This window comes from Humulus lupulus, chromosome 5 (assembly GCF_963169125.1).
Source record: "Humulus lupulus chromosome 5, drHumLupu1.1, whole genome shotgun sequence".
NCBI lineage: Eukaryota > Viridiplantae > Streptophyta > Magnoliopsida > Rosales > Cannabaceae > Humulus > Humulus lupulus.
The window spans coordinates 99,165,535-99,176,977 of record NC_084797.1 but is presented as its reverse complement, the minus strand read 5'-3'; the positions used below and the strand labels follow the sequence as shown (position 1 = coordinate 99,176,977).

General features: G+C 40.9%; 1 protein-coding gene across 1 annotated transcript; it reads right to left on the bottom strand.

The window, feature by feature from the left end:
- Positions 1 to 5,235: 5,235 nt before the first annotated feature.
- On the bottom strand, positions 5,236 to 6,350 carry LOC133779330 (uncharacterized). Its single transcript, XM_062219304.1, has 2 exons — positions 5,931 to 6,350; positions 5,236 to 5,856 (listed from the first exon to the last, which is right to left on the bottom strand). Exons 1-2 carry the CDS (start codon positions 6,348 to 6,350, stop codon positions 5,236 to 5,238), a joined length of 1,041 nt encoding a protein of 346 aa, XP_062075288.1.
- Between the last annotated feature and the right edge of the window lie 5,093 nt (positions 6,351 to 11,443).

The window sequence follows — 11,443 nt, the reverse complement described above, 5'->3', positions numbered from 1 at the left end:
ATACATCAAGCTCGAAGATGCGATTGCCAATGAGGGGAAGTCACCTACAAAAGAGAAGGGACCAAAGGAAGATCCCGCCAAAGCCGCCAATGGGTCGGATAAACCCAATGGCAACGACAAAGATAACAGGAATGGGAACGGTAGAAATGGTGGAAATATGGCGGGCAACGAGCCGTCAACATCTCAAAATAAATGCCCAAAGGCAATAGATATGAGCCAAGATTCACCAACTATATGACCCTTATCGAGAGAAGAGTAGAGGTCTATCAAGCGACCAGCTCTAATGTCCCTTATAAGCGACCAACGCCTATAAGGAATGATATCTCCAAGAGAGATACAACAAAATTCTGTCATTTCCACAACGACTACGGACATGATACCAATGAGTGTAACCAGTTGTAGGATGAGATCGAGTTCCTGATCAGGCAGGGACACTTAAGGAGATACGCACGAGCCACAGGAGGATCTCAACGAGAGGCTCTGGGTGGCAACAAGCAGGCGCCTGTACGCCAACACTCACCACCTTTACAGCCAGCTCCTGTGGTAGGAACGTTACTCACCATCTGTGGCAGCCCACACATTGCAGGGGATAGTGGGAAAGTAAGGGAGCGATACGCTCAAACTTTACGCCACGACTAGGACATCAAGATGATGAGTGTGGAGGATTGAGCACCAAATAAAGCTCGAACAGAGGAGGAGTTCATAAACTTCTCAGAAGATGATGCTCAACACGTCTGATTCCCACACTCCGCTGGTCGTTGACATCCAAATTGCCAACATGATGGTCAAAAGGGTGTTGGTTGACACAGGAAGCTCAGTCAACATCTTGTACAAGTCCTCACTGGAAAGGATAAAGTTGTCCGTAAAGGACCTGGAGCCGTGCAACCAAACCATATATGGTTTTTCTGGCGAAGGGCTCGCCCCGACAGGGTTGATTAGACTCCCAGTTACAGTAGGAATTGTGCCTGCAAACAGAACATTGCTCACTACTTTCATAGTAGTTGATTGTCCTTCAGCGTATAATGATGTAATTGGAAGGCGAATCTTGGTCGACCTACGAGTCGTTACCTCGATATGGCACCTTGCCATGAAATTCCCAACCGACGCAGGGATAGGATGCGTGTTGGGAAACCAGCGAGAAGCGAGGGAGTGCTATAATGCCTCAATATCAAAGGCGAAGAAAGGTGGGTCGAGGGAAACTGCCGGAAAGGAGTTGCAAACCGCCAGTGATGTACAAGCCCAATCAGGTGATTGTGTCACCAAATAGGGTGTTGCCCAAAGTGAGGATAGAGATTTGGATCCTCGCTTCGGGGATTTTGATGAAAAGTTAGGACCCATCAAGGACCTTGAAGAGGTCCAACTCGATGACGCAGATCCGACCAGGGTTGTGAAAGTCGGTAAAAACTTAGAGACAACAACGAAACAAAAACTGGTGAAATTTTTAAGGAAAAACCAGGAAGTCTTTGCCTAGTTGAATAAAGACATGGTTGGAATAGACCCTGCAGTTATTAGCCATGGCCTGAACGTAGGCAAGAGGTTTCCACCAGTACAACAGAAGAGGAGGCTACTCGAAAAAGATAGATCAAAGGCTCTAAAGGAAGAAGTCGAGAAGCTAAAGGAGAATGGATTCATCAGGGTAGTTTTTTATCCATCATGGGTCTTTAATCCCGTGCTTGTTCCCAAGCCGAATGGCAAGTGGCGAACATGCGTGGATTTCACAGACCTTAATAAAGCGTGCCCTAAAGATTGTTTCCCACTCCCTAGAATCGACCAACTGGTCGATGCCACTGCAGGGCACGAGATTCTCTCATTCATGGATGCACACTCCGGATACAATCAGATCAGTATGCATCCCCCTGACGAGGATCACACTAGCTTTGGGACCGATACAAGGCTCTACTGTTACAAGGTAATGCCCTTCAATTTGAAAAATGCTGGTGCAACTTACCAGCGACTAGTCAATCACATGTTCAAGGAGCTGATCGAAACAAACATGGAGGTATACGTCGACGGCATGCTAGTTAAGTTGAAGAAGGCAGAAGGAAACATAGGGGACTTGCAAGAGTGCTTCAACGTCTTGAACAAATACCAGATGAAGTTGAATCCCCTCAAGTGTTCCTTCGGAGTTGGATCAGGGAAATTCTTGGGATTTATAGTAAACTCACGAGGAATTGAAGCCAATCTCGAGAAGATAAAAGCCTTGGTCGATATGAAATCGCCAAAAAAAATCAGACATGTTCAAAGCTTGACTAGAAGAATTGCTGCTCTTAGTAGATTTATTTCCAAATTGACAGACAAATGCGTCCCATTTTTTAATCTACTCAGAGGCAACAAGAAATTCGAATGGACGGAGGAGTGTGAACAGGCTTTTCAAGCCTTAAAGACTCACATGTCACAGCCACTGATTCTATCAAAGCCGGTTGATAAAGAAACTTCGTTCTTCTACTTAGCGATCACAGAATATGCTGCTAGTGTTGTCCTAGTAAGAGAGGAGGAGGGCGTGCAAAAGGCTATTTATTATGTAAGAAAGAGGCTAATAGGAGCGGAGTTGCGGTATCCACCTATTGAAAAAATAGCCTATTGCCTGATCTTAGCCTCCAGAAAATTACAGCCATACTTCCAAGCTCACCCAATCACAGTTTTGACTGACCAACCTCTACGGCAAGTTCTACAGAAACCAGAAGTCGCAGGCCAATTATTGAAGTGGGCGGTCGAACTTGGACAATTTGATATCTCTTACTTGCCACGAGAAATGATAAAAGGCTAGACTCTAGCTGATTTCGTCGCAGAACTCACTGGGCTTCCAGACACCGAGCAGCCATAAGGGCTTGAAGAGCCGGAGACTCAAAGCCAAACTCCTTTCTGGAAGTTGTTTACAGATGGTTCTTCTAATGAGCACCACGCAGGAGCAGGAGTGATTTTGATAACGTCTGAGGGGCATCAATTTCACTACGCAATCAGATTTAACTTCACTGCTTCTAACAACGAAGCCGAGTATGAAGCACTGCCCGTAGAATTACGGTTAGCTAGAAGCATGCACATAAAGTCCCTTGATATCTATAGTGAATCTCAGTTAGTGGTCAATCAAATCATTTGAGAATACCAGGCCTGAGGTTTAAAAATGGTCGCTTACTTGAATAAAGCGAAGGATCTATTGGCGCAGTTTGATAAGTACACTCTTCAGCAAGTACCTTGCTACCAAAATTCAAACGCTGATGCTTTGGCTAAGTTGGCGAGTGCCAAGGATGCTGACACCCTAAACATAGTGCCAGTTGAATGACTATCTATACCAAGCATCCAAGTGGAAGGGACCTCTTTGGTGATTTGAATGGTGGATACATGGATGGCACCTTACACAGTGTACCTGACGAAGGGTGTGTTGCCAACAGACAGAAACAAAGCCAGGACCCTTCAGCGGCAGGCTGCTAGGTATATTCTGGTCGATGGAATCTTGTACCGAAGTGGGTACTCAATGCCACTCCTCAAGTGTATTTCGAAAGAGAAGGCCAAAGAATTGATGAGAGAAGTTCACGAAGGCTTTTGTGGGGACCATGCTGGGTGGCAGAGTTTATCAAAAAAGATCCTAAGGTAAGGATATTTCTGGCCAACAATGAATGAAGACTCGATGGAATTTGTGCGGAGGTGTGACAAATGGCAGAGGTTCTCCAAAATTCCACGAGCAGCCCCTAATGAGCTAAAACAGATGCAAAGTTTGTGGCCATTCGCAGTCTGGGGTATAGATCTAATCGGATCTCTGCCTACAACAAAGGGCGGCGTCAAGTACGCCGTAGTGGCCATCGATTACTTCACTAAATGGGCCAAAGCTGAACCACTTGTAACCATAACAACCAAGAAAGTGCTAGATTTCGTAGAAAAAAACATTGTGTGTCGCTATGGATTGCCAAGAAAAATTTTCTCAGACAACGGCACCCAGTTTGATAGTGATCTGTTCACAGATTTTTGCGAGCGACATGGAATTATCAAGAGCTTTTCTTCAGTTGCTCACCCTCAAGCAAACAGATAGGTCGAGGCAGTCAATAAAACGCTAAAGGATACTCTGAAGAAAAGGCTTGAGGAAGCGAAGGGGGCATGGCAAGAGCAATTGCCTGAAGTCCTTTGGTCGTACAAAACTTCCCATCGAATAACAACAAGCCATACTCCATTTTCCTTAGCTTATGGATATGAGGCTATGTTGCTTGTTGAGTTAGATCTGCCATCGCATCGAAGAATAACGTACGATCAAGGCTCTAATAGCCAGCTATTGATGGAATCTCTAGATTTGGTCGACGAAAAGCGAGAGCAAGCCCAACTCCGAGTAACAGCTTACCAGCAAAAGGTCGCCCAGTATTTCAACTCTAAAGTATGCGAAAGGAAATTCAATGTTGGAGATCTAGTACTTCGAAGGGTTTTCCTCAACACTCGTGACCAGGCTGCTGGAGTACTCGGGCCTAATTGGGAAGGACCATACCAAATTGAAGAAGTCCTCCATCCAGGCACTTACAAACTTGCTCGCTTAAATGGAGATCTCATTCCTCGCTATTGGAATGGAGAACACATGCGCAAGTACTATCAATAAACAATTCTTCTTAAAGAATTTACTTGTATTAATTTTACTTTTTACAAGTTATGAAAAAAGATTGGTCATTTTATGTGACTGATCGCTTATAAGTGTAAGATCATTTTGTTGATCCCTCGTACAGACATGTTTTATCCATTTATTATGAGAAATAAAAGGGATTGTGCGCTGCCAGTCATTCTTGCCAACTATTGTATTTATTACAAGTATTTACTCATTACGTGTGTTATTTTGCTGTACTATCATTTTTACAAGTCTTTATTACGAGCAGATATGTTCGAATAGGTTTCGGTCAAGGCAAGTGACTGAGGACCTAAAGCTCCTCCATCACTTGGGGGGCATATAAGGTACCTAGTAAGCAAAGCATATCAACAGGTATGAAAACACACGAGCAAAATAAGTGAAAGCATGCTACGGTACTTAGAGTATTTTTCAAAATTTTGTATTTTCTTAAATCAAACCAAAGTACTATGCTAAGTTCGATCATGCGAATAGATGTTATAATAAAATGCAAGTATTATAATATCAAAAAGGAAACCTTTTACACCGTGAGCACTTACTGCTCGGATGTAATTGTCTATTAAAAGTTAAAGCTGCCCGTGTAGCAATAAATATAATTGTCTTGAAGTACAGATTAAAAAAAATATAAATATATATAATCATGAGGCAGGAGGGTCTTGTGGATTTTCCTGGTCGACTCCAGCTTCGGCTTCATTCTTTGCGCCTTCAATGCCAGTGGCCAAGGAGATCTCGGGCAAGGCTGGGGTTTTCGCTCTCTCTTCTTCCTCCAAGCGAGCAACGCACTGGGCTATTTCTGTTTTCCTCATGCGCTCAGAGAGATAGCTGAAATCGGCCCCTTGGTTGTCTTTCCAGAAATCATAGAAGCACTTGGACATGGCGCCCTTGTACCTCTCCAGATTGCTGGCGTTGGTTTTTTCAAGTTTGTTGATGCGAGCCTCCAACTTATCAGCCTCTTGCCTGCTCTCGATCAGGTCCGCCTCGAGTCTTTTGGCTTTGCGAAAATTGGTGAGGGGGGACTCTTTGTACTTCTCTTTTGCCTCAAGGGCTTTGTTCAGAGCAGCCTGATGTTGCTCCATCTCCTTGGCCAGTTTATTTTTCTCCTCGAGCAATGCCACATTTGCCTTTTGAGCCGCCTCAAGCTGCTCTTTATATTTCGCTTCAATGACCTTAATCTCCTCAGCGTGTCGATGCTCGAATGCCTTGGATTGCTCAGTAATGATCCCTGAGCAGAGCCGGCTAGCAATCACGGTCAGCATTGCCTGTGATCAAGACAAAAGTTAAAATGACTATAATAGATAAAAAGATCGAGTCTCAACAGGAAGAGAAAACTTACACTGGCAAGCTCGTTTAGTGTGTGGTTCAAGATTTGGTTGACATCCATCAACTCTGTCCCAGCCATGGCTTCTCGGCTGCGCTCGTGCCTCAGGATCCTTGTCATCCTATCCTTGGCCGATCTTAGAGCGCGGCTCAATAAGTCATCCCCTGTTTGAACAGGGGCAGCTGGCTGTGTCTGATCGATAGGAGCCGGTGCATGAGGGGTCGACCCGACTGGTGCAGGCGGAGATTGCTGCTCGAGGGGAGATGGAGGTGGTGTTGTATTTTTCGAAGGACCTGCTACTGGAGGCTCCTCAGTGCGGGTTTTCTTTGCTGGAGGCTCTTTGCTGCACTCCCCGCGATGCCGCCTGCTCGCCTTCTTCTTGCTCACAGGAGTATCAGGCGCATTATATAGACCGAACATATCTTCGGATGGCATGTCTGGAAGAAGGCAAGTACACGAAAAATTAGACAGTATAAATAAATGAGTGTGCTATGTCAAAGAAGGAAACAAAGGCAATTGTAAGTAAAATACCCGAGCTATAATTACTGGTCGCTACATTATATACTTTACTAGTGTTACACTCACTCTCTGGCATGAAGAAGTCTAAATCTAAAGTGGGAGTGTACTTAAAGTTGCCGTCCCCATCAAATAAGTGACTAGGAATAGGCAAACTATCTAAAAGTGAGAGATTAGTACCGTTCTCGTTTGAGGATTCAGAGACAGGCTCGGAGACCTTCTTCTTGCCCTTCCCTCAAGGGGCCCAAGGAGCATCTACTCGCGGGGTGCTGGAGGGTTCCCTGATTGTCACACTAGTTGTCCTCCTCCTTGGTGGTTATGACACATCTGGGTGCTGCTCGGGATCTCCTTCATTAGTGGCACTCCCCGTAGTGGTTTCCTTCACATCCTGGTGAGGTGCCAAAAGCCCGACCAGTCTTAGGTTGGCTTCAGTGACCAGTTGTTTGACGCGTTTTTCTACGTCAGTCATGCTAGCCAATAACGCTGCTTGAAGCTCCATTTTTGGAGTAGGAGCTGGTCGCAGCCATGGACCTGAAGAGAACTAATTTTCTAAGGAAAATGCCGATAAAATGAAAGAAAATAAACGACCATGAGAATGAAGAGGTTACCTACTTGAGTGAAGGCTAGGTTGTTGGCAACCAGGTCGGTGGTTAAGAAGTACTCATGGTGGTACTTTCCTACATTAGACTTGTAGATAGTCTCACTTAGGAAGGTGCAGTTCGTTTCCTGGTGGCAGAGATGAAAGAACCCCGTGCTGTCTTGGTTGGGGTTAGATTTGAGATCGAACAGGTAGTTAATCTCGTGAGGCAAAGGGATAGACCATTTTTTACGGCTGTAAAGGATATAGAGTGCGGAAAGCATTCTATACCCCTTTGGAGTTATCTGAAAGGGAGAAACCCCGAAGTAATTGGTCACTCCCTGGAAGTAAGGATGAAGAGGCAGGATTGCTCCTGCCTCAATGTGCTACCTCGACCAGGCGCTAAAAGCACCACCAGGCAGGTTTGCCCGTTGATCGAGGGTAGGAAGAAATAAAGTTACCCCAGAAAGTCCATACTTTATGAGGAAATTACTTATAATCCTAGCAGTGATCGTGCTAGGGGGATTCTAACGATTAAAATATGCGCAAGTATACACAGTCGGCAACAAGTAATACAGTGATACAGTATCAAAGTTCGTCTCCACAGGGACTTTTAAACTAAATAAATGCAATATCAACTAATAACAATTTACAATTCAGTAACCAAATCAAGAGAAAAGCTATGTAATTAATTCTGAAAATAAATGTAAATGAGCAATTTAATTAAACTAAAAATCAGAGATTAAAATGAAAGAATTCTAGGTGGATTTCAGATATGAGAAAAATAGATTTGGGTGGTAGTTCATAGCTGAAATTATAAACATAAAACCAGTACAGAATATTTCCATGAAGTTTGAACAGAAATTGAGATGAGAAAATAATACAAAATTAAAGAGAAATAGAGATTAGAGAGAATTGAGTGTTGAGCTCTAGTCCCCCTTAGGCGTCTGCCTTCTTTTTCTCTCCTATTTCGTACTCCCTTCTTCTTCTTTCTTTTTGCTTCTCTCTGTACTTTTCTTCCGTGAAAATATCCAGAATTCTAAAAAATGATGGGTGTGTGTCCTTCTCTTTTCGGCTGCCCTCTTTTTAGGGTACTTTGTTTACCCTAATTAGTAAGTCCAAGTCAATTGTGCCCTCTTGTCCTTTGCCACACCATCCAGCTGACTCATTGTACAGCAATCTCGCCACTTAGGCATCCTTTATTCCTCATTAAGTCCAGCTGGAATTTTGTCACGATTTTCTTTTTTCTGGCCCTTGCCAATTGCTACGATAGGTTTGCTACAGCATTAAGAGTACAGCAACATGCTCTTTCCAGAATTGTTCCTCTTCATGATCCAAAGTTCCCAATCACCTGTTTTAGCCTCCTTTCCTGATTAACATAAACACGAAACTACATAAATCACTAAGAAAAATATGATAATACAGATACACAGTCCCTTGATACAAATATACACTAAATGGACACAATTACACTACTTACAATTCATTACTCTTTTGTTTTGGTTTGAAAATTAAGTTTAAAGATGTGAAAATAACTCTAAATCCTAGAGTTATCACTAGGGGTAGCAAGGTACCATTCGACGTCTAGTCGAATGGTATTGCGGAGACAAGCCTATGTTAGGATTTCGAGATCAGTGGTTTCTGCTCTACCACTGGTCGAAGGAATCTCAGCCCGAGAAGCAGGGCGATTTTCAGAAGGTTTTGATGTTTTCTTTTTCTGGGCAGCGGATTTTGCTCTACCCATTTTCGATGTACTAGAAAGAGATCTGTTTGGGGGAATTCGAGAAAAAATGATTTCTAGAACTAGCAACGATGGTTGTTCTTTGTCCTTGAGCATTTTTGCTAACAGATCGTCGTCGATTGGCCTCTCACCTCCACACGGATCTTGCATGAAAATCTGCGAACAGAAAGGGGAGATGAGAATCTAATGGCCAAAAGGATCAAGTGTTTAAAAGTTGGAATAACGTTACTCTGTATAAAAGTTAAGCTTTTATACGACCAGCAACATTCTGACAAGAAACACTACATTTCAAGCGAACAGTTTGGAAAATGGATTAAAAAGCTGAAGTGAAAAGTTTTTCAGGAAAAACTTTTCGACTCTGAAGGGGCGGGAAAAACCCAGTTTTTTCTACAAGCTTAGAAATCGAATTTTTACTTCAATTTCACGCCCTAAAGTTATAATCCTAACTACCAAACTAATTCATCATCCTAGGAAAGTGTTATTTTCCTACCAAACTTAGCACAAATCAATATACCCATTTACCCCAAAACCATTTTGCAAGAACTGACAGAGATATTCAAGAACTCATAAATAAAAAATGAAGGAAAACAGGCATTGCACGACACAACGTAACATAAAAGAATTGATTAGAAGACTTACTTGGATGAAGGATCGAGAGGATTTCAGAAAATCGGACAGGCCCACTGTGGATCGACACACTTTTCTGGGTTTAGTTTTGCTTTGTTCTTCAGAGTTCTTAAAGGCAAAGGGATCAGTAAAAGGGAAAAAAATGAAAAGGATGGGTTATTTATATTGATCGTGGCACTGTAAACGAGGTAATAATGAGATTAAGGGAAACGCAATAGCCGTCAAACAACTTTTTGGAAACTGAAAAGACATGATTGGTTGCCTTTTTCGAGAAGGCATGGGCGGCTCTGACAGATTTGGTGGGGTATTTGAAGGATCAGTCTCCTAAGTTTACTTTATGCTGGTCACAATAAAATAAACTTGGGGGCAAATGTTTACCCAAAAATGACTCATGATGACGTGGCAAGATTTTATTACATGTGGTTGGCACGTGGCAATGTTAAAGTGAAGGGATGTTGTTCGCCTATCGACCAGATGTCTTTTTCTTCATCAATTTTTGCGATAAGATGCGACCAGTCTGGTCGCATGCTTCAGTTTATTTCCTTTAAAGATATCTAATCTTGTAATAACTACATTTATGATCTTTTTTTTTTATTGCCTTGATACGCTGATATTAAGGATAATTAAGGCCTATTGGCCCATGTAACCCCATTGAGCCTATAAATATGCATGAGAGGGCTCAAGGAAGAGACTTTTTGACCTTTGAACCTTGAACTTGAATATTGATAGAGAGAGCATAGTGTGATTATCCACTGAAAAGCTGTAATTCTCTTAAGGCTAGTGAAACTCAAGAACCCTAGTTCTTTGATCACGGCATTAGGATTCAACATCAATAAATACACTAAGTGGACGTAGGTTATTACCACACCGTTGGGGCCGAACCACTATAAATCGTATGTGTCACCTTCTTCCCATTTGATTTCATTCTTAATTTCCTTTTTGTTTCTTTGTCGTTATTTTGACTCCGTGTCGTTGGCCAAATCGAGGGTCAACAAGATTGAATAATAGTTCTCATAAAGATTGACTTTTGGGACTGAAAGGTTATTGAGCTCAAATTCATAATTTAGTTATGAATGAACCTTCACTAGTAAAGTCAATGGTACTTAAGGAACAAGATATAATTAAAAGGGTAAAACGGTAATTTTCTTCCCGGTTAATTATGGACCATTATTAGAGGGTTAATTTGTATAAAATGATTATATCAATGGACACTTTATTTTATAAAGTACTCAGTATATGAAATGTCTATAATTACAAGAGTGCAGTCTCATATTTATAGTGAAGTAACCATGAGAATAATAAATTAAGATTATTTTATTAAAGAGTTTAATGAATAATCTCAAATTTATTGAAGCTTGGAATTATAGGTCCATAGGTCCCCATAGCAGCTCTATCAACACTATTCAATGCAAGAGTTGATATAAAGGGGAAAATGGTTGAAAGACATATTTAAGAAGAAATTTGTTCTTCGGGCCAAATATGCAATTATTTTATAATAGTGATTAATTAATTACAAATTAGTTGTAATTAACAAAATTAATTAATATTTAATTATTTTATAATTTTTGAAATTATGTTAAATATTTAAATTAATTTTCAAAATTATATTAAACAATTAATTAATTATAATTTTCAAAATTATAATAAATTAAATATTTAATTTCGAATTTTATATTGGTTTTAATTAATTGGTAGAATTAATTAAATATATTTATTTGAGTGGGAGATAATAATCTGATAAGTTCAAATTGGATTTGAATTTAAAAGATTGATATTTATTCAAATAATTAATTATATTTGATAATTAGTTAAAAAGATATTTAATTCAAATTTTAATTAATTATCTCGTTGTTAGATTTTTTATCTAACAAGGTAGTTTGAATAAAATAATTAAATAAAAATAGAAAAATCAAATATCCCTAAAATAAATAAAATTGAAAAATCTATCGTTGAAAATCTGTGCAGTACACGACCACACACAGTCCATGGACTGTGTGTGGCATGTACTGCACAGATTTTCAGCGATAGATTTTTCAATTTTATTTATTTAATTAATTAATTAATGGA

Bases quoted from the DNA above. Each gene is read 5' to 3' on its own strand.
- LOC133779330 (XM_062219304.1), bottom strand. From the start codon at position 6,350: ATGCCATCCGAAGATATGTTCGGTCTATATAATGCGCCTGATACTCCT. The intron at 5,857-5,930 runs GTAAGTTTTCTC...TCTTGATCACAG, and splicing joins CACTAAACGAGCTTGCCAGT to GCAATGCTGACCGTGATTGC.